This window comes from Choloepus didactylus, chromosome 25 (genome assembly GCF_015220235.1).
Source record: "Choloepus didactylus isolate mChoDid1 chromosome 25, mChoDid1.pri, whole genome shotgun sequence".
Lineage (NCBI taxonomy): Eukaryota > Metazoa > Chordata > Mammalia > Pilosa > Megalonychidae > Choloepus > Choloepus didactylus.
Window position 1 is genome coordinate 3,473,542 of NC_051331.1, and position 24,954 is coordinate 3,498,495.

The following is a 24,954-nucleotide window of genomic DNA, read 5'->3' on the forward strand; positions in this document are numbered from 1 at the left end:
TGGGTTTTCTAGAACATACCCATTAAATACCACGTTTCAGTGCCTGCCTTCCTGACTCGTCATCTCGGAACTGATGAGCTGTCCCTGACAGTGGTTTCGTCGCCCTGCAGGGAGGGCCCCAGAACAAGGGCTGTGCTATTGCAGTCTCTGAAGTCCAGAAGGCACCCAAAGGGTTTTAAAGGAGGAGTCACAGCTTTCCCACTAATCCTGGAGGACTTTGAGCAAGTCCTGCGTTCTAAGCCTCCGTTTTCTTATCTTTTAAACGAAGATTTAAAAGGATGGTGGCGGTGGGGGTGTGTGTGTGTTAAGCTGGGTTGGAGCGAGCACTTGAGATAAACAATCGAATTTTTTTACATATGTATATCATATAAACGTGTACCGTGTAAATGCACACGTATTTCTGATAGTTACAGAAAGATTAATAAGAAAACACTTATTTGGGGCGCCAGGCACTGGACGGGTTTCCGGACGCACGCGTTCTCATCGAGCGTTTGAACGTGCGTCCAGCCTCTCGGGTAGCGCCGAGCTGTAACTTGCTCACTCCAGCACGGCTCTACCGTCGTCATTTGGAAGCTGATGGGCGGAGGAGGGAGGAACCTCCTCCAGGTTTGCCCGGCGGAGCTGGCATTCCAACTGGCTCCTTTCCCGCAGCCCTGGCTCCCTCTGGCGGGCCTCCAGGGCGTACGCGCCTCCTTCCCGGCCGCGCTTGGCCCTCGGGCCTTTCCGTACAGCACGGCTCCGCCCCTCGGTCGCCCCAGCCCCCCCCCATCTCCCAATCACCGCGGGTCCGGGATAGACGGGAGGCGGGGACAAGGCGGGGCCGCTCACTAGATTGGCAACAGCGTCCGCCCCTGGCGTGAGGCCGCGCCGAGACAGACACCGCGATCGTCCAATAGGCGAGAGACCCGAGGCCAGCGTGCGCCAATACGGTCGGGAGGCGGGGCTCGGGTGTGTGTGTGTAGCAGGGGCCGGGGGACTGTCGCCGCTATTGCGGCGTCGGACGTGCGGAGCAGCTGCCGGGGGTGCCGGGGCGCCGCGTTCGTCGCCGCCATGAGCTACACAGGTGCGGCCCGGCGGGACGCGGGCGGCGGGGGGACGCGGCGCGGCTCGCTCTCTTCTTCCGAGGCCCTCTCACAGCCCTCGGTGCGGCCACAAAATGGCGCCGCGGGTCAGAGCCCCGCACGCCTGCTCGCCGCAGGCCGCCCGAGACCGCCGCGGGCCCCGGCCTAACGGGTCGGTCGGCGGCCCGGCTGTCGTCGTTTTCGCGGGACGCTCCCCTCGCAGATTTGCTGTGAAAGCCCCCAGCGGCCGCCCCAGGGCTACGAGGGGCGCCTCCGAGGGACCAGGAATCGATCCTTGGGGCTTTGGGGCCGCGTCGGGGGCCCTGGGCCCTTAGCGGCCGGACCTGAGCCTTGGGGGAGGGGGCCTAGCTCTCCCGCGAATCCGCTCTGCAGCTGTCAAATTCCTCATGTCGAGGGCCCCGCAGGCCCGGGGAGGACGGACAGAAAAGTGTGTGGCCTCGTGGATGAATATAGGCGCCGTCTCGGGGCGGCCGGCACCCCCGGGGGCTTGCTCCGGCCCGCAGGTGGCTGGAGACTGCTGTAAAGAGGCGACGTTTGAGCTGAATGCTGAGAGTCGAGAACCATGACATTATCTGGTCCTGGGAGCTTCTGATGCAAAGGCCCAGGAGCAGGACCGTGCCTGGCTTGCTTGAAGATGAGCCAAGAGGGGCAGTAGGATTTAGAGCTGAGTGAGCAAAAGGGAAGGTGGGCAGGTGGGCGAGGTCAGAGAGAGAGGCACTGGGCCGAAGATATGTCTGGGCGGTTGTAACTGATACCGGGTGAAGCTCCAAGGCCTCCTGGATTTGCTTTGGCAGCAGCAGGTGCCGACTTCTCAGCCAGCAGTCAGGGGCCAGGCCTTTCAGTGATGGGGGGTGGGGTGGGGGCTGTTTTACAAACTTGAGAGTGTGGGGTTGCCGGGTAACTGGCATTATATTCAGAATGTCTGCGGTTGAGAAGGGACCTGAGCCTCCTGGGCTCTTTTACAGCCGGTTTTGTGTTGGTTTCGGCAAGCTTCTCCAGGTCAGGAGCTTGGCAGGAGCCCCAGTTTTTTTCTGGCAGCCCTCCCCAGCCCAGCAGTTCTAAACTAGGGGCGATTTTGTCCCCCTCCCCGCCCCCTGGAATATTTGGCTACATCTGGTGTCATTTTTGTTTTCATAAATGGGGGGTGGGGCTGCTACTGGCATCTAGTGGACAGAAATCAGGGATGATGCTAAACACCTGCAGTGTACAGGACAGCCCCCCACAACAAAGAACAATCCAGGCCCCAAATGTCAGCCGAGCTGAGGCTGGGCAACCAAGCCTCTTCTTGACCAAGTCTGGTTCTGTGGTTTCTAGGGGTAGGATGGCTGAAGAAGCCTGAAGATGAGTGGTTGGGTGCCGTGGGGTAGCCTAATAATGGAGCTATTCATTTTTACAGCTGAGGAAACTGAGTCACAGGGGCCCGGACATTCAAGAGGAAGCTCACGTGGCCACCAGTGGCTAAGCCTGGATTTCAGCTCCAGAGCTTGTAGGCTGTAATTCCAGGTTTGGGTGGGCTCTGAAGCAGCCAAGCTAATGATAAAATGATTAGTTTTTCCTTGATCTTGACAAACAGAAAACCACAGTAGCTTTGTAATGAAGTAGACCCTAAAAGTCAAAGGAACTTTAAGTCACTTTCCAGACAACAGTCCGCCTTTAAGGGTAATTTCTGGTGGGCTTGAGGCAAATGTTATCTTTACTAAATATAGAAGGTGATGAAAATAATGCATCTTTCTGTTAACCCAGCCAGCTTTTTGAACCCAGCTGCTACTTTTATGCTTGGGAGAAGAGGATCCCTCCTAAGCACCAAAGGGGATGGTGGGAGCAATGGGAAAACAGGGCAGAAAAATCCAGAATCAGGCTTTCAAACAAAGGTCTGAAATGCTGTCATCTTCTCACGGAAACATTTAAACACAAAATGCACACTGATGGCAAAAAGGAGATAGTTTGGTATAGCAGTTACTAAATACTGTATAATGAATTGCACCCAAACACAGTAGCTTCACGGATCGATAAGAGTTTTATTATCTGATGTGGTTTTTCTGGGTCAGGAATGGGGCGGGGGATCTTGCTGGAGGTTCTGGCTTGGGGTCTTTCAGGAAGTTGCATTTAGCATGTCCGTCGGGTCTGCAGTCATCTGAAGGCTTGGCGAGGGCTGGAGCCTCAGCATGTGGGCCTCCCGGGCCATAGGAATATTTCAAGAGAGCAAGGCGGGCGCCTGGCAAGTCACAGGGTCCTTTCTGCAATGTTCTGTTGGCCACACCGGCAGCCCTGTTAGTTTGAGAGCGGATGACATGATGTCAGGAAACAAGAATTGTTGGAGGCCATCTTGGAGTCTGGTTACCACCCTGCTCTTCACCCCAATAACAGAGGTTGGAGATAACCTAATTCCAGTTGTTCCATTTTGGCAAGTAATCCCCTTCAAAATAAATAAAAGGAAGAAAGAGAAACTGAGAAGCTTTGTGCATCGAGTTAAAAAGATGCCAGGGAGTCGGGTCCAAAAGGGTGAGCTCTGGTGCTGAATCACCAAGATTCTGACATGGGCTCTATAGGTTAAGAAACTTGCTGGTTTTATCATCTCACCAAAAACTGACAATGCTGGTAAACTGAACCAAGAAGAGACAATTGGGGAACCAGACAGCGACGACTTCTTTCCTAGGGGAGCCATGCCCGCTGAAGGCGGCCAGCCTTGGCCATAGTGTTGCGGAGCAGAAGTTAGCGTGGAAATGGAGCAAAGCCTGCCACAGCTCTGAAGGGTGCATGGTTTGTCTTCGCATTTTTCCAGAGGAGCATCTGGGTCCTGCTGCTGTGAAAAGACACAAAAATCCTTCACTTACCATATCCCAGTATGCATTTCTGTCTGGGCAGGTGGGCTGCAATACTTGGAAACCAGCTTGCCTCAATTCTGGGGTCATTTTGCTGGTAGCCCTCTTGCCGATCCAGTAGGTTTCCAGGTGCTGGTTGAACAAACAGTAAAGAAGACAAGTGCGTACGTAAGATTCTTGTTACCTGATGAAGCTTCTCACAAAGCTGAGCTCTCAGAAGGATGCCCTCGGCCTTCTTGTGGACCCTTGGTCATCGTCCATGCGGGAATTCAGGCATGTCTGGAAGGTCCAGGCTCTCCAGAGAGAATCTATTCTAAGTGCTCTCTTTAGTTAGGGAGGGTGAAAACAGAAAAGCCGTATTTGTATGCTTCCAGAGTGCCCTCCCCTGGGAAGTCAAGCTAGCCTGGATCCACTGTCCCTTACTTGGGACTCTTGGAGCTGGGTATGGCTTGGAGAACATTCCACGGTAGCCACCTGGGGTCTGGCAGCACCCTGCAGTCACGCTCGGGATTTCCAAGGCACATCGTGTGAGCGTTTGCAGCAAGTGGAATAAATAAGGATTGGGAATGTCCGCGCAGGTTGCTGTTGCCGCCAACGTACCTCATTTGTGGGAGGCACTTGGTTTTCAGACCACTTGGACTTTGGGATGGTGGGTGGCCCCAGCCTGGCTCAGGCCGAGGGGAGGATGCACTGATGTGGTGCCCATGTGGCCCTGTCATCCCTATTGCTTGGGTCCTAGACCACCGACCCTAGGGGAAGGCCCTGGAGTGTGCCTAGAGAACGTCTTGTATTTAAACGATTTGTGAATAAGTCATAGGAGGCTCTGGCTTCCGTTTTCAGGCTGTGGATTGACTCTGATGGAAACAGGTACCTACTGCCTCCCATGGGTCTCTGAGTTGACCTAACTTCAGTGCTAAGGGTAAATCATTTCAACAATGGATTTTCAAAGGAAGTTTTAAGCAAGTGTCAATGATGGAAGGAAATTGCTTGAGCAAGTGGATTCATCATAGTTTGTTCTTAGTCAGCATTTAAAATTAGTAACTTTCTGCTAAAGTTGCAAGGTTTTCTTACTTGATATTAACTTGAGAAATCATTTGGGAGTTGAGAAAATAGGAAATAACATTTTTATGTTATGTGTGATATTTATTATTTACATATGAGCTACTAATCGAAATAATTGCTTTTAGGAGGTAATTGTAACACACTTTGTTAATAGGAAAGCTCCAAAAACTCCACTTCAGATTTGGCGGAGGGGAGAGAAGTATTATTTACCTTAAATAGCATAGTTGCCAATAGAACCCGTTTCTTGTTTGAATCCGAGGCGGTTCGCCTCTCACTGGTTTCATGGATGAAGTATTTCCCTTACTTAACAGAATGATAATTTGAGTATTTGTTTTATCAGCACAGATTACTGGTTTGAAGCGTTTGAACATTTTTTACCCAGTTCCTGTGGTGTAGCAAGCTAAACATAGCTGTCTTTCCATTGGTTGATGTATTTTGGAGGTGTAATTAAAGTGTTCCAATTTGAGAGATTTGGTGGCTTCCCATGGAGGGGAGGGCCCGCCAGCCTGTCTACACGGAAGGGTGGTTTTGGGTTCATTTTCATGTCACTTGTTGGGGGAAAATTAACCACACTCTGCTGTGTCTAGGCTTTGTCCAGGGATCTGAAACCACTCTGCAGTCGACGTACTCAGACACCAGCTCGCAGCCCACTTGTGACTATGGTAAGTGGAGAGGGGACGGGCCCTGCCTTCTCCTGGGGGCGGGGCAGCCTGCTGTCCTCTGGTCGCCTTCGGCTGTGCCGTCACCCTGGCTTTTCTAAATCCGCTCTTCTGCAGTTGGCATTGGTGGCTGTTAGAAGAGCTGGTGCTTCCCTCTGGGGCAATTACGGGAAAGACCCTGAGTGATTACTTGCTGTTACTAAGTAACAGTCGCTGAGGATCACTGAATAAGCCCAAGTTCTTGGAGCTGGGAGTGAGTGATCCCTTGAACACTTTGTAGATGCATGTGGAGTCTTTGACAAAACTCTCTGGAGGAGCTGGGAAGGAGAGTGGCCAGGCGGAGCCCAGAAGAGGGGTCTGAACAGAAACTTACCCGGGGATGGTGCCTTTGGCCTCTGTGTGGCAGCCACATTTCCAGAGGCCTCCAGGCATCTCAACCCAGCTGGAGGACATAGGGTTGGGTGAACATCTCCGATCAAGTTCTCAAGTTTGGGGACACACATTAATCCCATAATTCAGAAGTCAGAGCCATAGGCCTCATCCATCCTGAACTCTGAGAAAGCTGCTCTTTGGATGGTTGGTGACTTGAGGGCACTGTCAGAAAGGAGCATCTTTGGAATTAGCAAGGATAGCGTCACAGCCGAGGTCTGGGGAACCACTGGGCCTACACAGCTGGCATTCATTCTGGAGTCAGGGAATAAATGGATTACATGAGCTCCCTGGAGTCCTGGCAGCCAGCCCCAGGGGAAGGGGGAGAGGTAACACCTGGAAATTCAGGCACATGGGCCTTTGCTACTTAGCTCAACGCCCAGAGTAAGGAGATAATGGGTGTTTCATAAATGGGGAGACACTTGATTTCCACACCTCCTGCCCTCCTCCCCTGCTTGAGTCAGACTCAGTCTTAAATGACTTTTTTTTTTATTTTACTTCCCCTCTGATTTCATTTTCTGGATACAAGCCCTTTATCAGATAGGCAATTTGCAGATGTTTTTCTCCAGACCATGGCTTGTCTTTTGGTTCTCTTGCTGGTGTCTCTTGGTGAATGGAAGTCCCTGATTTCCTTGAAGTCCAGCTCACCTTTTCTTCACCCGATGGTGGCTGTGGTTTTGCAGCTAGGAGATCTTTTCCTAACCCAAGGTCACAGAGATTTTCTTCTGAGGTTTCTTTCAGTGCTCTGTCATTTTAGGACTTGCATTTTGCCGGTGGTCCAGTTTGAGTTAACTTTTTTTTTTTTTTAATTAAATTCAGTTTTATTGAAATACATTCACACACCATACAGTCATCCATGGTATACAATCCACTGTCCACAGTATGATAACATAGTTATGCGTTCATCACCACAATCTATCTCTGAACATTTTCCTTACATCAGAAAGAACCAGAACAAGAATAAAAAGTAAAAGTGAAAAAAGAACACCCAAATCATCCCCCCATCCCACCCCATTTGTCCTTCAGTTTTTATCCCCATTCCTCCACTCATCCATACACTAGATAAAGGGGGTGTGATCCACAAGGTCTTCAGTTTGAGCTAACTTTTAAGGGAGGGGAGCCGTCTTGGTTGAAGTTTGTTGTGTTGCCTGGGGGTCTGCGGTTGTTGCGGCACCGTCTCTTGAGAAGACTTTTCTTTCTCTGTTAGCTCTTCCCAATATTGAGTCTTCCCAATTCACGAACATGGACTGTCAGGCCATTTACGTACAGCTTTGATTACATTCATCATTGCTGGGTAGTTTTCAACATCCAGATCTTGCATGTATTTTCTTAGACTTTTGCATAAGAATTTCATGTTTTTACTGCTCTTGTAAATGTTACCTTAAAAAATTTCAATTTCTTGTTATTCAGTGCTAATATATAGAAATGTAATTGGCTTTTATATATTGATCTTGTAACAAACATTGCCAAAATCACTTATCCCAGTTGTTCTTTTGTAGACTCTTTGAGATTTCCTACTTAGGCAATCACGCTCTCAGAGACTAAGGATGGTTTTATTTTTCCTCCTGGCTTAAACTGCATGTGTTTAAGGGACAACATTTAAGGAACATTTTGAAAAATGGAGGGAAAGAGTAAACCAAGATCCTGCCACATCAGTGGTTAATCTTTGTCAGCCTACCTCGTTTAGGAGTTGTAGTTGTAGATGGGTGGGACTGTGTATCTTGCTTTACTTTGATTGATGTTAGCAGCATGTCCTTGTGCTATGTACATTCATCAGTTCCCGTTCGGTCCCTCCGAGTGGGAAGGCTGGAATCTGACTCACCATTACCTTAAAGTAGAACAGTTAGGTGGTTTTCTCTTTTTGCTCTCAGTATTGCTATAGTGAACATCTCCTTTCTGTCCTCTTCTCTTCTGTTTTTTTTAAAATATGTTCTTAAAATTCCATCTCCTCTAGGGATAGGAGTGAGTTCAGATGTTCTCCTGGAAGGGGCAAGTCTCAGGGAGCCCACGTGTCCTGGGCTGGAGAAGGGCTCCCTCCTGAAGGGGCCTGGCTGGCCTGTCCCCCAGTGAGGCCAGTCCCTGCTAAGGGACTGCGGAGGCCCTGTCTGAGGAGCCACCTGCCTGTCCTTGAGGCATAACATCCTCATGGGCAGAGCCAGAGCCCACTCCTGCATCCTTCCTCTGCCGCTCTTTGGCCCCCTTCTGCGGACCCTCGACCACTGAGCCCAGGGGATCGTTTTCCAGCCTCCTGAGCAGAGCCTGGGGGTCTGGCTTTGCCTCCCATCCTGTCTCCTTTCAAAGAGCTGGCGACTGCTGTCCTTGGTGTGGATGGCCCTACGGGCAGGCTCTTGTGAGTGGCAGAGCTAACTGCACTCTTCCGCCGGGGGCCCTGCTGTCTGTTTTCTTGCCTGCGGGAGTCCCTTCCCCACCTTCTCTGCACAGGAGCCCCCGTTCCAGCTGCCCATGCTGCCTTCTGGGTGCTGGTGTCCCCTGAAGCAGTGCTCTGGGCCCGTGTGGGGCCCGGGACTGCCAGCCTCCACTCTGCACTCAGAGGATGGTGGGTGTTGGGAGAACAGACGAGAAGCGTCTGCTCTGCTTTCCCCAGCTCTTTGGCTCTGTGAGTGCTCTCAGGCCCACGGCTCATTAAGCACAGCAGTTGGCAGGCATGAGAGTTGTCTGGTGTTTGCTGATGCCTTCCAGTTCTGTTTGTGCCTTGGGCTGCACTGGCGTGTCTTCTCAGCCTGAGCACGCTTGCTTTTCCCTGGCCTGGACCCTGTCATTCCTCACTCTGTCCCCTGCCCCGGAGGGGCCTGCTCTGCCTGTCTGCAAGGCAGAGACCGCATGGATGAAGGAGGCAGACAGTGATGTCCCATCGGAGCCACCAGGAAATTAGGGGAGGGAACCGTGTCCAGCTGAGAATTCATTCCCACTGGGCTTGGGCCTTAGTCGGTCCTCAGGAGCTTCATGTTCCTGAAGGAACGAATTGTTTTTAATCATGTGTTGTAATGAAACTGAGAGGATATTCAGTTTACCAGCCCCCCTGCTGCTTGTTCCAGCCCGATGATTCCAGGCCGCCTTGGTCGTCTGGGAGGCGGGTGCTTGGGGCACTGGGGCTGTGGATTCCCTGCTCCGATGAGTTGGGTAACTCCATCTGAGGGTGGACGTGGGCTCTGTTTTAAGCCCTTGTACCACACAGAATCCATCCGAGAAGCAGTGAGCTCTGGTTTCCTTCCCCGGTTCGTGTCTAGCTGGGGGAGGGTATCTTCCTGTCCAAGGTCTCCGAGGGAGGAGTCTGGGAATGTTGGGAACTGGAAGCTCCTTAAGCAGCAGAGCGTGGCCAGAGCTGCAGAAGGCCATGACCCGTGGATGCGGGCAGCCAGGGTGCCGGGGCAGTGGGGGACACAGGCCATTTTCCTGGTGTTCTTGTGCTCGGGCTGCTGGGTTAGGGGTGGCTCAGTCTGCTGCAGCCAGCCAGAGACTGGGAGTAATTGTCTCCATTTATGTCTTAAACTCTTGTGTTGTCATCAGTCTTAAGTGCAGTTGCCTTTTTACTTTTTGTAGGCTATGGAACGTGGAGCTCTGGGGCAAACAGAGGCAAGTGTCCCTCCTGCGATGTCTCCCCTGCCCCTGGGATCATTCTGGTTGTGTCTCTGCCCTGCAGGGCCACTGGATGGGGGGGTGCTCCTGGGTGGCCTTGGGGCTCTCACTTGGCATGTTTAGGGCCCACCCAGATGTGGGGGCCCCGGGCCCTGACAGGTCTCTGTGACAGAAGGTGTCCCTTATCTCTGTTTTATCTGCCTCTCTTCTCCCTGCCCCCACCCTCCCTGTCTGTCTGTGTGTCTGTCTCTCCCCTCCCTTGTTGCAGGCTATGAGAACTATGGCTATGGCTATGGCTATGGCCAGGATAACACCAGCAGCTATGGGTACAGTATGGCTGCATCCCACTCTTGGGAAATGCCTGGCTCTGAAACAAACGCCAACCCCAGTGCCATGGGTAGCGCCGGTGCCGAGTCTGTTTTATCCAAAATTAACCAGCGCTTGGACATGGTGTCACACTTGGAAACGGACATGATGCCAGGAGGCATGTACAGCTCAGGTGGAGAGAGGTGAGTCGGCCCTGGCCCAGCGCCCGCTGCCCTGTGGCTCCTCCCACTCCACTCCTCCCGGGCCTGCTTCCTCCTGCGGCTCTTGGGGCCACCATTCCCCTGGGAGTCTAGGGCTTTCCTCTCCTGATCCGTGTCCCCCCTGTCCCCCCTGACTCTGCCCCTGACTGCCTGGTGGTCAGCGCCTCCCCAGGGCCGGGCAGGTTGCATTCACTGCAGGTGGAGGACAGAGCCAGATTGGGCTGCCTGGGAATGAGGACTCCCCCAGGCAAACCATGGTTGCTCTCAGCACCCACTCTGGGCTGGCCCTTCAGGCCCTTGTCTCTCAAGCTGAGCGGTCAAGACAGCCGCATGGAATTCTCTGGAGTCTTTGCCCCCTGTACGGGGTCAAGGTGGAACAAACATGGCTTGGTGTGAAGGGTGGGACAGGGCCCTGGAGAGAGCCTTTGGGGCTGTTCCGGGAGCTGGGCTGCCCCTTGTGAGAGGACAATTGGGGCCAGTGTGGGCACCAGCCCCTCTTGGTGCCCAGCTGCCACAAGTCATTGAGCCATTGCCAGCAGCTTGGCGAGGAGAGATAGTCATCCCGTCTGCAGGGTGGGCACAGAAGGGCAGGGAGACCCTGCTGCCCAGAGGCTCCCCCGAGTGAGGGCTGGAACTGGCCTCATGCCCAGAGCCGCCCGGCACCCAGCATTGTGCCAGGTGTGTGTATGTGTGGCCCCAGGAGTACTTTTGTCATAGCGAGGGGCTTAGGCGAGGGGGGCACGTATATTTCTAGGACAGGCCAGAGTGGAATAGCCCGACGGGCTCCGGCCGAGGGTGGGGTACGTTGAAAGCAAGCGGGGCCTGGCTGGGCTGTGGGGGGCGAACTGAGGCCCTAAGAGCCACTGTGGGGAGTGTCCGTGGCACTCGGAGCCAAGGCTGCTGAAGGCAGGGGGCGTCACTCAGCCGCTTGGCTCCGTGTTGACGTGGGCTCAGCCCAGTTGAGGTTCTGCATTTGGGAGTCTGGGGTCTGGGCTCCTGGAGCTGGCTGCCATGGCTGAGGACCAAGGCCAGGGGAGCTGTGGTGGCTGGGCAGGGGTGGCAGCTTCTCCCATGGCTGCTGCTGCCTGCTGCGTCTCCCAGCTGCCCACGTTTGGGGATCAGCGTGCAAGGCGAGGCCCCTCAGGGGTGGGGCCATCGTTGCCTTTTGACACCCTCTTCTGTGCCCGTGGGGGATCCTTCCCAGCAGCTGCATGGGTTCACGCCCTGCCCTGGCCCTGGGTTTGTGATGCAGCCCTTTTCTTGTTCCTGAGCAGGTTCATGGGGTCTTCCCTGTTGGGATAGTGAGGGGCTTTGAAGGGTTTGGGGGTGGCCTCAGGTTCTTGTTTCCCCACATGTTTCTTGTGGGCCTTTTTGGCCTTGGCCCTGCATTCCTTGTGCTGGGCTGCCCAGGAGCTCCTGGACTCCATGGCAGGGGCAGCCTGGGCTTGTGCGGGTCTGCGGAGGGCAGAGGGGAGCAGCTCTTGCCTGTTCGAGGCTGGCTGGTCTGGAGCCTCCAGCCTGGGTTTCAGTCCTCCCGGGGCCCCCTGAGCTGGTGCCTGGCCAGATTCCGGCTTGGGGCAGTAGGTCCCCGGGAGGATGTCAGCTGAGGGACCCTTCTTACTTCTGGAACTCTGCTCCTGGGGGGCGGGACCTTTTATCTGGCATTTCTGACCCTGGACCCTGCCCTCCGGTGGGTGGGGACTGGAGCAGGAGGCCGAGAGCCAGCCCCTCTGATGCCTGCCCCGCTCCACTCGCAGGTATGACGCCTACGAGGCCTGCGACTCAAGGGCCGTCCTGGGCGGGCGTGACCTGTACCGCTCAGGCTATGACTATGGCGAGCTTGACCCTGAGATGGAGATGGCCTACGAGGGCCAGTACGACGCCTACCGTGACCAATTCCGCCTGCGTGGCAGCGAGGCTCTGGGCCCGCGGGTGCAGGGCTGGGCCCGGGATGCCCGGAGCGGCCGGCCAATGGCCTCGGGCTATGGGCGTGTGTGGGAAGACCCCATGGGGGCCCGGGGCCAGTGCCTGCCCGGGTCCTCCCGGCTGCCCTCCCTCTTCTCCCAGAACATCATCCCCGAGTACGGCATGTTCCAGGGCATGCGCGGCGGGGGCGCCTTCCCTGGAGGCTCCCGCTTTGGCTTTGGCTTTGGCAACGGCATGAAGCAGATGCGGCGCACCTGGAAGACCTGGACCACGGCCGACTTCCGGGTGAGCGGGGGAGGCCTTCCCTCCGGGCCCCCTGCCTGACCCGGGCCCCCCGCCCTGACCCTGCTCCCTCTGCTGACCCAGACCAAGAAGAAGAAGAGAAAGCAGCCCGGCAGCCCGGACGAGCCCGACAGCAAAGCCAGCAGGACGGACTGCTCGGACAACAGCGACTCAGACGTCGGTGAGCTGGGGGGCTGGGGCTGCTGCCACCTGCTCCCGGGGGGCTCCCATGCTGAGCTGCCGTCCTCTCGTCCTCCAGATGAGGGCACTGAGGGGGAAGGCGCCGAGGGCCCTGAGGCTGTGGAGAAGAGCTCCAGAGTGGTAAGTGGCCCTAGGGGGCCAGCATGGGGGCAGGGCTGTGCCTAGAACCGTTTACCCTGTGACGCTGTGTTTGGAATTATGCGTCAGGAAGAAGATGAGGAGGGCAAAGAGGATGGGAAAGAAGAAGGCAGAGAGGATGCAGAGAAGGGTGAGTCTTCTGGGGTCCCCAGGGGCTCCAGGTGGGAAGGTCCCAGCTGAGAGCAGGGGTTATGGGGGGCACACAGCCCTGGGGCCCTCCCCGTGGACCCAGGCTGCTCCTCCCCCTCCTTTCCGCCCCTGTTCGTCTCAGGCGGCGGCCTTGTGTGGTGATGGTCCCTCCCTGGCATGCAGGTTGTTGCCTCCAGGTGGGGGCAGCAGGCAAAAGTGTAGGTACCTGCCCAAGCCTTGCCAGCCCTCCTCTTCCTCCTCGATCCCCCCATAACTTGCTGTTACGAGTCCTTGGTGCCTGCTGTCCGAGCCCGGACGCTGGGTGCGGCTTTTACAGCTCTGGTTTGCGTCCTTTCCCTGAGCGCCTCTCCGGCCCCTGCTGGGAGTCCGTGTCCCCCCAGGTGAGGGATGAGCGCCAGCAGGTACCTGACAAGTCAGTCCAGCCTCAGCCCACTGAGGCCATGTTCCCCGGGGGTGGGGAGGGCAGGGCCCAGTGAGTCCGGGGCCTGTGCCCCGGGGGCAGCACTGCGGCCCCCCGTCTCCTCTGGATGGAACCCGGGTCCCCACTGAGACTGCCTCTATATGGCCCCCCTGGCTGAGCCTGGGGATCAGTCAAGCGGCAGGGTCAGCGCCCGTCCTGCCCCCCTCCTTTAGTGCCGAGGCCACGCTTGTGGGCAGCTGCCCCCAGAATGGACCCTCTGGAGCGGACATCGGGGCTCCACCCAGAGGCTGCAGGGCTTGGCAGAGCTGTGGCTGTGACCGTGCACTCTGTTCCCACAGGGGGCCTCAGCGTCCAGGACGAGAGTGGCCAGAACAAGCGCCAGCTGCTGGCCAGCAGGAGGAGCCAGGACAAGCAGAAGAGGCGGCAGCGAGACCGCATGGTGGAAAGGTAACCGGGGCCACAGCTCCACCATCTCGCCGCCCTCTGGCCTCCCACGGGAGCCGCCACCTGCTCAGCCGTGCATGGACCCTGCTTCCCGCCAGGCCCAGCTCCCCAGGCCTGGCTCGTCCCTGCCCTTCTGTGGCCGCCGGGCAACCGCTCGCCTGTTTGGCCCAAGACCCAGCGCTGCTCGGCACCGTTGCCCAGAAGCTCCGGTGCTAGGTCGCTCGGCACCCGAGCCCCGAGGTGCACAGGGGGCCCGGTGCCCCCGAGGGAGGGGCCAGCTCAGCAGAGACTCGAGGCCCAGGCGCCCGTGCCGCCCCAGCTGGCTGCCAGGAGGCCGCCACCGAGCCCAGGAGAGACGGCAGCACCTGGGGCCATGGCCGCCTCGGGCCTGCCCTTGGCCCTGCCCGCCGGCCGTCAGACCGGCCCGTCCGCGGCTGAGCCCTTCACGCCCCTTGGTCGGGTCTGTCTGCCCTCAGGGCCCCCGCACTGGCGCTTGCCTCCTCCTCCTCCGCCTCAGACTCTTGCTCTTGCTGGACCTTCTCGGCCTCGCCGGCGCCTGGCCCCTGGGCTCTCCGGACAAAGCTGACCCCGTGGCCCAGATAAGGACGTCCGGCAGAGGTAGGGACCCGCCCCGAGGCCCTGGTGGCGGCTGGCCTCTCCGCCCCTTGCCACGGCGGCCTGCTGCAGCCCAGGGCCCGACAGGGCGCTGCACCCAGGTGGCTCCAGGCCGCCCTTGGGCAGGCCGGGCGGGCGTTCTGCTTCCAGCTCAGACTGGGCTCTTCTCACAAGAGGAAGACGAGGCAGCAGCAGCTGCGCAGGCCTGCTTGCCTCCCGTCCCTCCCGGCACCACCCCCAGGCACTCTGAACAGAGGATGGGCCAGGCCTCTGGGTCCCCCAGGCCCCAGAAGGAAGATGCGGCACCTTCTTGGGCCCTGCCTCGGGACTGCGTACTCCACTCTGCACCTCGGGCCCACCTGGCTCGAGCCGGGGCGTCCTTCCTTCGGTCCCCACGGGGCCGTGTGCACATACTCTGGCCCGGCCTGGTAGCGAGGCCCTCCGGCAACCTTGCAGCGACGCCTGCCTGGGAAGGAAGAGCTCTTCCCCTGCCCCCCCGTGCTGCAGGCGCTGCAGCCTGCAGCCCTCCTGTCCCTGCTCCTCCCGACCCCACGGTCCCCCTGTGGGGACGACACTGCAGAGGCCCGTGAGCAAGGCCCGAGCCAGGGCTGGCAGCTGGGTTGGGTGAGGCGGCAGCGCTGTTCCCGGGGTCCCCCACAGCCTCAGCCTCTCTTCTCCCTCCTTGCGGCAGGATCCAGTTTGTGTGCTCTCTCTGCAAATACCGCACATTCTACGAGGACGAGATGGCTGACCACTTGGATAGCAGGTTCCACAAGGAGCACTTCAAGTACATGGGCACCAAGCTCCCCAAGCAGACAGCTGACTTCCTGCAGGTGAGCCCTGGCCGCACATTCACTCGCGCGCACGCACACGCACGCACACGCCCCTGCTGCTTTTCGGGCCTCTTGGGCTCAGAAAGCAGCCCACGCGAGTCTCCGTGTTCCCGGCAGGAGTACGTCACCAACAAGACCAAGAAGACAGAAGAGCTCCGGAAAACCGTAGAAGACCTTGACGGCCTGATTCAGCAGATCTACAGAGACCAGGACCTGACCCAAGGTGAGAAGCCCCCATCTCCTCCAGCTGGCAGGACGGAGCTGGTCCGGTGTTTTCCCCAAATCCCTGGGCCTGTCTTTGGCACCTGGTATCAGCGGTGACCCCTTTCCTCCCCACAGACATTGCCATGGAGCATTTTGTTAGGAAGGTGGAGGCAGTGCACTGCGCAGCCTGCGACCTCTTCATTCCCATGCAGTTTGGGATCATCCAGAAGCACCTCAAGACCGTGGATCACAACCGTAACCGCAGGGTGAGTGGGTGCAGGTGCCCCCCCACCCTCCTGTGAGCTGAGCGGGGCAAGGTCTCGGGGTGGTGGGTGGGTCCTGGGTGTAACCCTCCTGCCCATGAGGAGCTTTATTCGGAGGCCGGGCCAGGCAGATGGGGCCTCCCCAGCCCAATGTCCTCGGCTGGCCTGCGGAAGCATTGGGGGTGGGATGGGGAACCTCCGTGTCCATCGGGGGTCAACAGCCGGGTTAGGGTCAGAAACTGCATGGGGAGATGTATAACTGTGGACGTGGGTGGAGGCGGCCTTAAGAGGTTGGTGGCTGCTGACCAAGGGGTTGGGGCTCGCTCCCATGGGTGGGGGAGGAGCAGGGTCAGAGTGTGCATGGAAACCCAGACTTCAGGCCCTGGTATGCAGGAAGGCAGGGGTCCAACGGGAGGCTGCCAGGGTGATGGGGTGAGAGAGGTGCCCCCATCTTGGGGGCTGCTGAGGTTGTGGCCGTCCCCATGTTCAGGAGTCTGGGTGACCCTCAGCATCCTGGCTGGGGCAGCTGGATGGACAGTGGGGCTGCTGACCGGTAGCTAGATGACAGCTTGTCAGTTTCTACGAAGAAGCTGGCTGGGATTCTGATAGGGTCGGGGTGCAGAGATGGGGCTGGGTTTGGCAGGAAAGTGGGCACATCCTGTCCTGTTTTCCAGCCTGTCACTGTGTCTAGGCAGAGCCATGTGGGTATGTTTTGGTGGAGTCGAGGAAGGTGGGTTGAAGATGGCTGTGAGGCCCCTGGTCCAGGGGTGGAGAGCTGAGGAGCCTGGGACCAGGTCAGGCAGTGGGGAGCTCTGAGACCACCTCCCGGAGGAGGCAGAGGGGGGTTCAGAGCAGGCAGTCTCACCTGAGATGAGAGCAGGAAGGAGCAGTTCCCAGCCTTTTTCCTAACCCTTCACAGTTCATCTTTGGCCTTCCTCAGGGCCCTGCTGCCCAGCTGAGGGGCAGGGTGGGCTCTCGCCGAGATCAGGTCGTCGGGAGGTCAGGAGGCCAAGGGGAGTGTCGGCTGTTGTTGGCAGCAAACTGGGTGGGTTGCATCCTGCCGGGACTGGAGTCTTCTTTTTCTTTTTCTAAAATTCCTTTGTTTTTAGTTGATCCTGAAAACCTGAGCAGAGTCCCTTAGAAAGACTGTAAACTAAGGAAAGCGTAAAAGATTTTAAAATGCAGTAACGGATTCTTGGGTCCCGGAGCTGGAGGGGGGTGGGGGGTGGGAGGAAGAGGAGCAGATGGCCAGAGGATGGAGAGCGAATGGCATTAAAACTTCGGGAAAATCTAGGGGAAGTGGGCGATGGCCCAACAACATCTAAACTCAAAAGCGATCCTAAGAGAAGTAAAGAAAAAGCAGCTGAAACAACCAGTTAACTCGAATGTGGTTGGGAAGGTTGATGAAAGATACTTAGAAGGACCAGAAGTAGTTTAAACCAGACTCGAGAAATAGATGGAGAGCTTCAAATTTTTTTTTTTTTTTTTTTTTGGTAGCAACTTTATTAAGATAAGGCTCAGATACCATACAACTTGCACATTTAAGGCATATAGTTCAGTGTGTAGTAGTCACAGACTTGAGTGACCATCACCACAGCCAACTAGACAATATTTCATCTCTTCCAAAAGAGGCCCTGTACTGTTTAGCTATCACCCCTTAAGTCCCCATCCTCCTCCAGCCCAGGCAACCAGCAGTGTGTTTTCCTTATATATATATGTTTATATGTTTACTTATATTGGAGACTCCATATAAATAGTCATATTTGATATGGTCTTTAGTGGTTAGTATTTTTTAATTTTTCAGTTTTATTGAAACTGAAATGTGGGTTTACAGAAGAACCCTGCAGCACTCCAAATAGAAGGTCTGTGCTTATTGAGCAGTAACGTCCACCTCCCCCCTCCCCTTTCCCTCCCCCCCCACCCTGTTCCCTGTAATTTGCAATCTACTCTCTGTCTTTGTGGATGTGCACGTTCTAGGTTCTTCATGTAAGTGGAATCAGACAATATTGGTCCTTTAGCACACTTTTTTTTTCAACTTGATAAAGTCCAATTTCTCTATTTTTTTTTGTTTCTTGTGCTTATGGTGTCATGTTGAAGAATCCATGGCTAAATCCAGTGTCACGAGGATTTTTACCCATGCGTTTTCCTCTACAAATTTTATAGTTTTGGCTTTTACATTTGCATTTTGAGTTAATTTTTGTAGATGTTGTGGGTTACAGGTCCTCCTTTCACCTGTAGCTAGATGACAGTGGGTACATGGCTTTGTTTCTGGATTCAAGTGTATTCCACTGGTCTCGGTACCACACTCTTGATTAGTGTGGCTTTGTAATAAATTTTGAAATTGGGAAGCGTGAGTCCTCCAGATTTTGTGGTTTGTTTTCAAGATTGTTTTGACTATTCTGGGTGCCTTGAGTTTCCTTGTGAGTTTAAGGATCAGCTTGTCAGTTTCTACAAAGAAGCTAGCTGGGATTCTGAGGGATTGTGCGCAATCTGTAGCTCAACCTGGGGAGTATTGCCATCTGTAAACTATTAAATCTTCCAGTTGGTGAACAGGGGAGTCTATCTGTTTAGTTAGTCCTTTAATTTTGTTCAAATGTGTTTGTAGTTCTCAATGGATACCTTTTGCACTTTTTTTGTTAAGTTTGTCCCTAAGTATTTTTTTTTTGTTTTGTTTTGTTTTGTTTTGTTTTGTTTTTTTAAATCTTCATTTTATTGAGATATATTCACATACTACTCAGTCATACAAAACAAATCGTACATTCGATTGTTCACAGTACCATTACATAGTTGTACATTCATCACCTGAATCAATCCCTGGCACCTTCATTAGAGGACTGGGTTTTGACCTGGTGCCCTCCATGTGCATCTGGCCCAGGCCGTGACCTGGAAAAGAAGTCGTCTCCACGGCCTGCGACGGGCTGTGGGCTGGCTGCAGCGGTGGCTGGGAAATTGTCCCTAAGTATTTTATCCTTTTTGATGCTATTGCAAATGGAATTTTCTTAATTTTATTTTCACATTGTGCATGGCAGGTGTAAAGAAATACAATTTATTTTTGTATGTTGATCTTGTTTCCTGCACCTTGCTGAATGTGTTTGTTAGTTGTAACAGATTTTTAGTGGATTCCTTAGGATTTTGTATGTACAAGAGTAGGTCCATATCTGTGAATGGACCCAGTTTTACTTTTTCGCTTCTAATCTGGATGCCTTTTATTTCTTTTTCTTGCCTAATTGCTTTGACTGGAACTTCCAGGACAATAGTGAATAGAAGTGGTCATGTTCTTCATCTTGGGGGAAAGCATCAAGTCTTTCACCATTGAGTGTGATGTTAGCTGTGGTTTTTTTCATAAATGGCCTTTATCATGTTGAGGAAGTGTCTTTCTATTCCTTCATTGAGTGTTTTTATCATGAAAGAGTTGAATTTTTGTCAAGTGCTTTTTCTGGTTCAGTTGAGATGACCGTGTATTTTTCTTTTTTTTTCACTGTATTAATGAGGTGTATTACACTTGACTTTTTTTTGGATGTTGAACCATCCTTGCATTCCTGGAGTAAATCCCAGTTGGTCGTAGTGTGTAATTCTTTTAATATGTTGTTGAATTCAGTTTGCTAGGATCTTTTTGAGGATGTCTGCATCTGTATTCTTAAAAGTTATTGTAATTTTCATCTCTTGTGGTGCCTTTGGTTTTGGTACCAGGATGATAATCACCTCAATTAATGCATTTGAAGGTGTTCCCACATCTGCTGTTTGGAAGAGTTTGTGAAGAATGCATTAATTCTTCTTTAAATGTTTGATAGAATTTACTGATATAGCCACCTGGGCCTGGGCTTTTCTTTGTATTTTTAAAAAATTACTAATTTAATGTTTTTGTTGCAAGTCTGTTCAAATTTTCTGTTTCTTCAGTTCGTTTCAGTAGTTTGCATCTATTTCATCTAAGTTATGTGATTTATTGGCATTCAGTTATTCATATAATTCTTTCATAATCTTTTTTATTTTGATGAGGGCAGTAGTCATGTCTCTTTTGTTTCTGATTCTAATTGAGTCCTTTTTATTTCTTGGTCAGTTTAGCTAAAGGTTTGTCAATTTAGTTGATTTTTGCAAAGAACAAGGTTTCACTGATTTTTCTTTATTGTTTTTCTTTATTTTATTAATTTCTGTTCTAATCATTATTTCCTTCCATCTGATTGCTTTAGGTTTGGTTTGCACTTTTTTTCTGGTTTCTCAAGGTGAAAGGGTAGGTTATATTGATTTGAAACCACCTTGTTTAACATAGGTGTGTATACAGTTACCAGTTTTCTTCTGAGGGTTGCTTTCATGCATCCCGTATGTACATTGGTATGTTGTATCTTCATTTTCATTCATCTCAAGGTATTTTTTGTTTCTCCTTGTCAGTTCTTTTTTGATGTATTGGTTATTCAGGAGTGTATTGTTGATTTCCACATTCGTGAGTTTCCTGAATTTCTTTCTGGTTATTGATTTCCAGTTTCATTTCATTGTATTGAGAGAAGATACTTTGTATGATTTCAGCCTTCAAAGTTAGAGACTTGTTTTGGGTTAACATATGGCCTATTCTGGAGAATGTTCCACGTGCACTTGAGAATTTATACTCTACTGTTGTCAGGTGGTCTGTTCTATAGATATACCCGTGAGTCTTCTCTTTCCTTGTTGATCTTCTACCTCTATCAGTATCCATATTGAATATGGGATGTTGAAGTCTCTAACTGGTATTATTGAATCGTCTATTGCACCCTTCAATTTTGTCAGTGTTTGCTTCACGTACTTTGGAGCTGTCATTAGGTGCATATGTATTTATCATTGTTTTATTTTCCTGATGGATTGACAGTTTTATCATTACAAAAGGTCACTCTTTATCTCCACTATCATGTTTTGTTTTAAAGTCTTTTCTGTCTGAGATTAGTGTAGCCATGCTGTCTGTCTTATAGTTGCTGTTTTCACAATCTATCATTGTCCATCCTTTTACTTTTGATACATTTGTATCTTTGAATCTAAAGTGTAGCTCCTGCAGACAGATCAAGTTATTTTATTCAGTCTGACAGTCTCTGCCTTTTGTCTCATCCATTGACATTTAATGTTATTGTTGATACATATAGTTGGATTTACATCTGCCATTTTACTTTTTATTTCCTAAATGTGTCATGCCTTTTATTCCCATATTCCTCCTTTACTACTTTCTTTTATTCTTTTTTAATGCAGTTTTACTGAGATATATTCATATACTATACAATGCATTCAGAATATACAGTCAGTGTACTGCTTTCTTTTGCATTAAGTATTTTTTCAGGTAACCATTTTAGTTTGCTAAAGCTGCTGAAATGCAATACACCAGAAATGGGCCGGCTTTTAACAGTGGGGATTTATCAGCTTTACAAGCTTACAGTTCTGAGGCTGGGAAAATGTCCAACTCAAGGCATCAACAGACAGTGCTTTCTCCCTGAAGACCAGCTGCTGGTGATCCCAGGCTCCTCCGTCACATGGCCAGGCACATGGTGGCATCCGCCTGTCCCCCTTCTCTCCTGGGTTTTGTTGCTTTCAGTTTCTGGCTGCTCCATCTGTGGCTTTCTTTCTCAGTTTCTGTCTGTCTGTCTTTCTCTCTCTCTCTCTCTGTCTCACTCTCACTTTCCCTCTCTCTCTCTCTCTCTCTATCAAAGGACTAAGACACACCTGGGACACGCCTCAACTGAAATAACTCAAATCAAACAGTCCCACCCACAACAGGTTTACACTGCAGGAATGGATTAGTTTTAAGTACAGGATCTTCTGGGGCCCATTCCGCTTCAAACTACCACAGTAACATTTTAATTTCTTTGGTGAGGTTCTGACCATATTCTATGGAATTATTTTCCTGGCAGTTGCTCTAGAACTTACCTTATACATTCATGTCTCATACTTCTTATACAGTGTGAAAGAATGTACGTATCTTAGCTTATCAGAGTCAGCTTCAGATTTATACTAGTTTAGTTCTTGTGAGTTACAGAAACATTACTACCGTGTGGCTCTGTTCCCTTCTCTCTTCCCCCCTCATTTTGGTGGCGGTGTTACACATATCACATCTATACAGGTTACAAACCCAATAGCACAATACTATAATTATGAGTTTCTAATTGTGTATCTATTAAAGAAGAAAAGGACAGTGATGTGTTTATAGCTTTTGTTATATTAGCTGTCTTCCATTTCTGGTTCTCTTCATTTGTGCTTGGGGATTCCAGTTACCATCTGGAGGCTTATCCTTGGCTCAGTACAGCTTTGCTCCCACCCACCTCCTTTATGGTGTCACTGGAAACATTTCTATGTGGTATAGACAAAATAGTACAATTATATGCATATTGCTTTATACAGTTGTCTTTTAAATTAAGAGAAAAAAGGAAAATAAACATTTGTATTTTTTATTATTACATAATTACCTTTACTAGTGCTCTGTCTTTTTTCATGTGGATTTGCATTACTATCTGGGGTCACTTGCCTTTTTGCCTGAAGAACTTTATTGTTTCTTGTAAGGCAGGTCTTCTAGCAGCACATGTCTCTTGGTTTTTGTTTTCTGGGGATGTCTTTATTTTGCCTTCATTTTTGCAGGCTAGCTTTGTTGCGGTAGAAGGTTTTTGTTTGACAGTTTTTTTCCTTTGAGCATTTTGAACATCCCTCTCCCTTCTGAACTCCGTTTCTGCTGAGACATCAGCTGTTAATCGTATTGGGGTTCCCTTGTGTTGTGGATTGAATGACGTCCCCCACAAAAGACATGATCACTCCCCATCCCCCAGGCCTGTGGCTGTGAACATATTTTTAAATAGGACCTTTGAAAATGTTCCTAGTTAAGGTGGCCAAACTTGAATGAGGGTGGACCTTCATCCAGTAGGGCTGACATACTTATAAGCAAAGGAAATTGGACCCGGAAGGAGATGCCAAGGGCAGCCAGAAGCTGGAAGTCAATGAAACAGGGTTCTAAGGATGCCACCAGGTGTGTTTCCCCTGTGACAGAAAAGCCGAGGAACCCTATGGATGGTGTTCTAGTTCGCTAATGCTGCCAGAATGCAAAACACCAGAAATGGACTGGCTTTTATAAAAGGAGGTTTATTTGGTTACACAGTTGCAGTCTTAAGGCCGTAAAGTGTCCAAGGTAACGCATCAACAATTGGGTACCTTCACTGGAGGATGGCCAAAGGGTGTCTGGAAGACCTCTGTTAGCTGGGAAGGCATGTGGCTGGCGTCCGCTCCAAAGTTCTGGTTTCAAAATGGCTTTCTCCCAGGAGTTCCTCTCTAGGCTGAAAAGGGTTTATTTGGTTACACAGTTACAGTCTTAAGGCCATAAAGTGCCCAGGGTAACACATCAACAATCGGGTACCTTCACTGAAGGATGGCCAAAGGTGTCCGGAAAACCTCTGTTAGCTGGGAAGGCACGTGGCTGTCGTCTGCTCCAAAGTTCTGGTTTCAAAATGGCTTTCTCCCAAGACATTCCTCTGTAGGCTGCAGTTCCTCAAAAATGTCACTCTTAGTTGCTCTTGGGTTGTTTGTCCTCTCTCAGCTTCTCCGGAGTAAGAGTCTGCTTTCAACAGCCGTCTTCAAACTATGCTTTCTTCAAAGTGTCTCTCTTGGCTGTAGCTCCTCTTCAAAACATCACTCACAGCTGCACTGAGTTCCTTCTGTTTGTCAGCACATTTACATGGCTCCACTGATCAAGGCCCACCCTGAATGGGTGGGGCCACGCCTCCATGGAGATATCTCATCAGTTATCACCTACAGTTGGGTGGGGTGCATTTCCATGCAAACAACCTAATCTAAACGTTCCAACTTAATCCCCACTAATATGTCTGCCCCACAAGATTGCATCAAAGAATATGGCTTTTTCTGGGGGACATAATACATTCAAACCAGCACAGATGGCTTGTCAGCCAGAAGATACTAGCCTTCTGGCCTCCGAAACCGTGAGCCAGTAGAAGAAATAATGGCAGAAAACTTCTCAAATTTACTGAAAAACAATAACCTACACATCCAGGAAGTTCAGTGAACTCCAAACAGCATAAATATCAAAAGGTCCACAAGCAGATACATCACAGTACAAATGCTGAAAGTGTCAAAGACAAGGAGAAAACTGTGAAAGGAGCATGAGGGAAAAAAAAGTCTCATCCCTTACAAGGTGTTTTACTTTCCTGGCTGCTAAAACAAATGCCATACAATGGGTTGTTTACCAATAGGAATTTATGGGCTTGCAGTTTCAGAGGGCAGAAGGCGTGCTTCCTCCTGGGGTTGGCTGGGTATTTTCACGGCCTCAGAACTGTAAGCTTGTAAAGCTGATAAATCCCCATTGTTAAAAGCCGGCCCCATTTCTGACATATTGCATTTAAGCAGCTTTAGCAAACTAAAACGGTTACTTTAGCCAGCCCATTGTGTATGGTGTTTGTGTTAGCAGCTGAGAAACTAAAATGGTTTTTGGTACCGGAAAGTGGGATGCTGCTGTTACAAACACCTAAAAATGGAAATGGCTTTGAATTGTTGAGTAATGGGTAGAGGCTGGAAGAATTGTGAGGACTCAAAATTGAGAGAGAGCTGTGGAGAAACTTTGTACCATCTTAAAGAATGTATAATTTGGTATGAATGGAATGTTGGTAGAAAGGTGGATGTTAACGTTGGCTCCCTGGAAGCCTGACACGGAAATGAATGTGTTACTAGAAACTGGAAGACAGGCGATCCTTGTTAAAAGTGACAGAGAACTTGGTGAAATTGTGTTGTGACATTGGGTGGAAGGCAGAACTTCAGAGTGGTGGACTTGGATATTTAGCTGAGGAGATTCCCAGGCTAGATATGGAAGGTTTGGCCTGGTTTCCTTGTAGCTTTTAGTGAAACATGAGAGGAAAGGGATAAGCTGAGAACTGAAATCTTAGGCACAAGGGAACCAGCAGTTGATGATTTGGAAATTTTTACTGTTTAGAAAATTCTTAGCCTATGCAGATAGTGTAATCTAGTTAACATGCCCAAACTGAGTGAGGGTGGGCCCTAATCCAATATGGTGAAGGCCCTGTAAGCGAAGGCAATTGAACACGGGGAGCAGCTGAAACTGAAGTCTGTGGAACCTGGAAGACAAAGGAGAAGATGCCACCACATGCATTGCTTGTGACAGAAAAGCCCAGGAGCCCCAAAGATTGTGGCCAGCTAGAAGATAACGACCCCAGGAAGAAGCACGCCTTCTGCCCTCTGAAACTGCAAGCCTGTAAATTCCTATTGGTAAACAACCCATTGTACGGCATTTGTTTTAGCAGCCAGGAAAGTAAAACACCTTGTAAGGGAAGTGACTT

The 24,954-nt window shown here is 51.5% G+C and overlaps 1 protein-coding gene across 1 annotated transcript in view; it reads left to right on the top strand.

Annotated features, from left to right (window-relative positions):
- Window positions 1–938: 938 nt before the first annotated feature.
- AKAP8L (A-kinase anchoring protein 8 like) overlaps window positions 939–24,954 on the top strand; it is a 29,379-nt gene continuing 5,363 nt past the window's right edge. Inside the window, 12 exon segments of the mRNA XM_037818676.1 lie at window positions 939–1,063; window positions 5,554–5,628; window positions 9,616–9,648; window positions 9,920–10,160; window positions 11,936–12,389; window positions 12,471–12,567; window positions 12,646–12,707; window positions 12,795–12,855; window positions 13,635–13,743; window positions 15,047–15,188; window positions 15,306–15,411; window positions 15,528–15,658. Of these exon segments, the coding sequence (XP_037674604.1) occupies window positions 1,051–1,063; window positions 5,554–5,628; window positions 9,616–9,648; window positions 9,920–10,160; window positions 11,936–12,389; window positions 12,471–12,567; window positions 12,646–12,707; window positions 12,795–12,855; window positions 13,635–13,743; window positions 15,047–15,188; window positions 15,306–15,411; window positions 15,528–15,658 (1,524 nt within the window). The 5' untranslated portion in view covers window positions 939–1,050.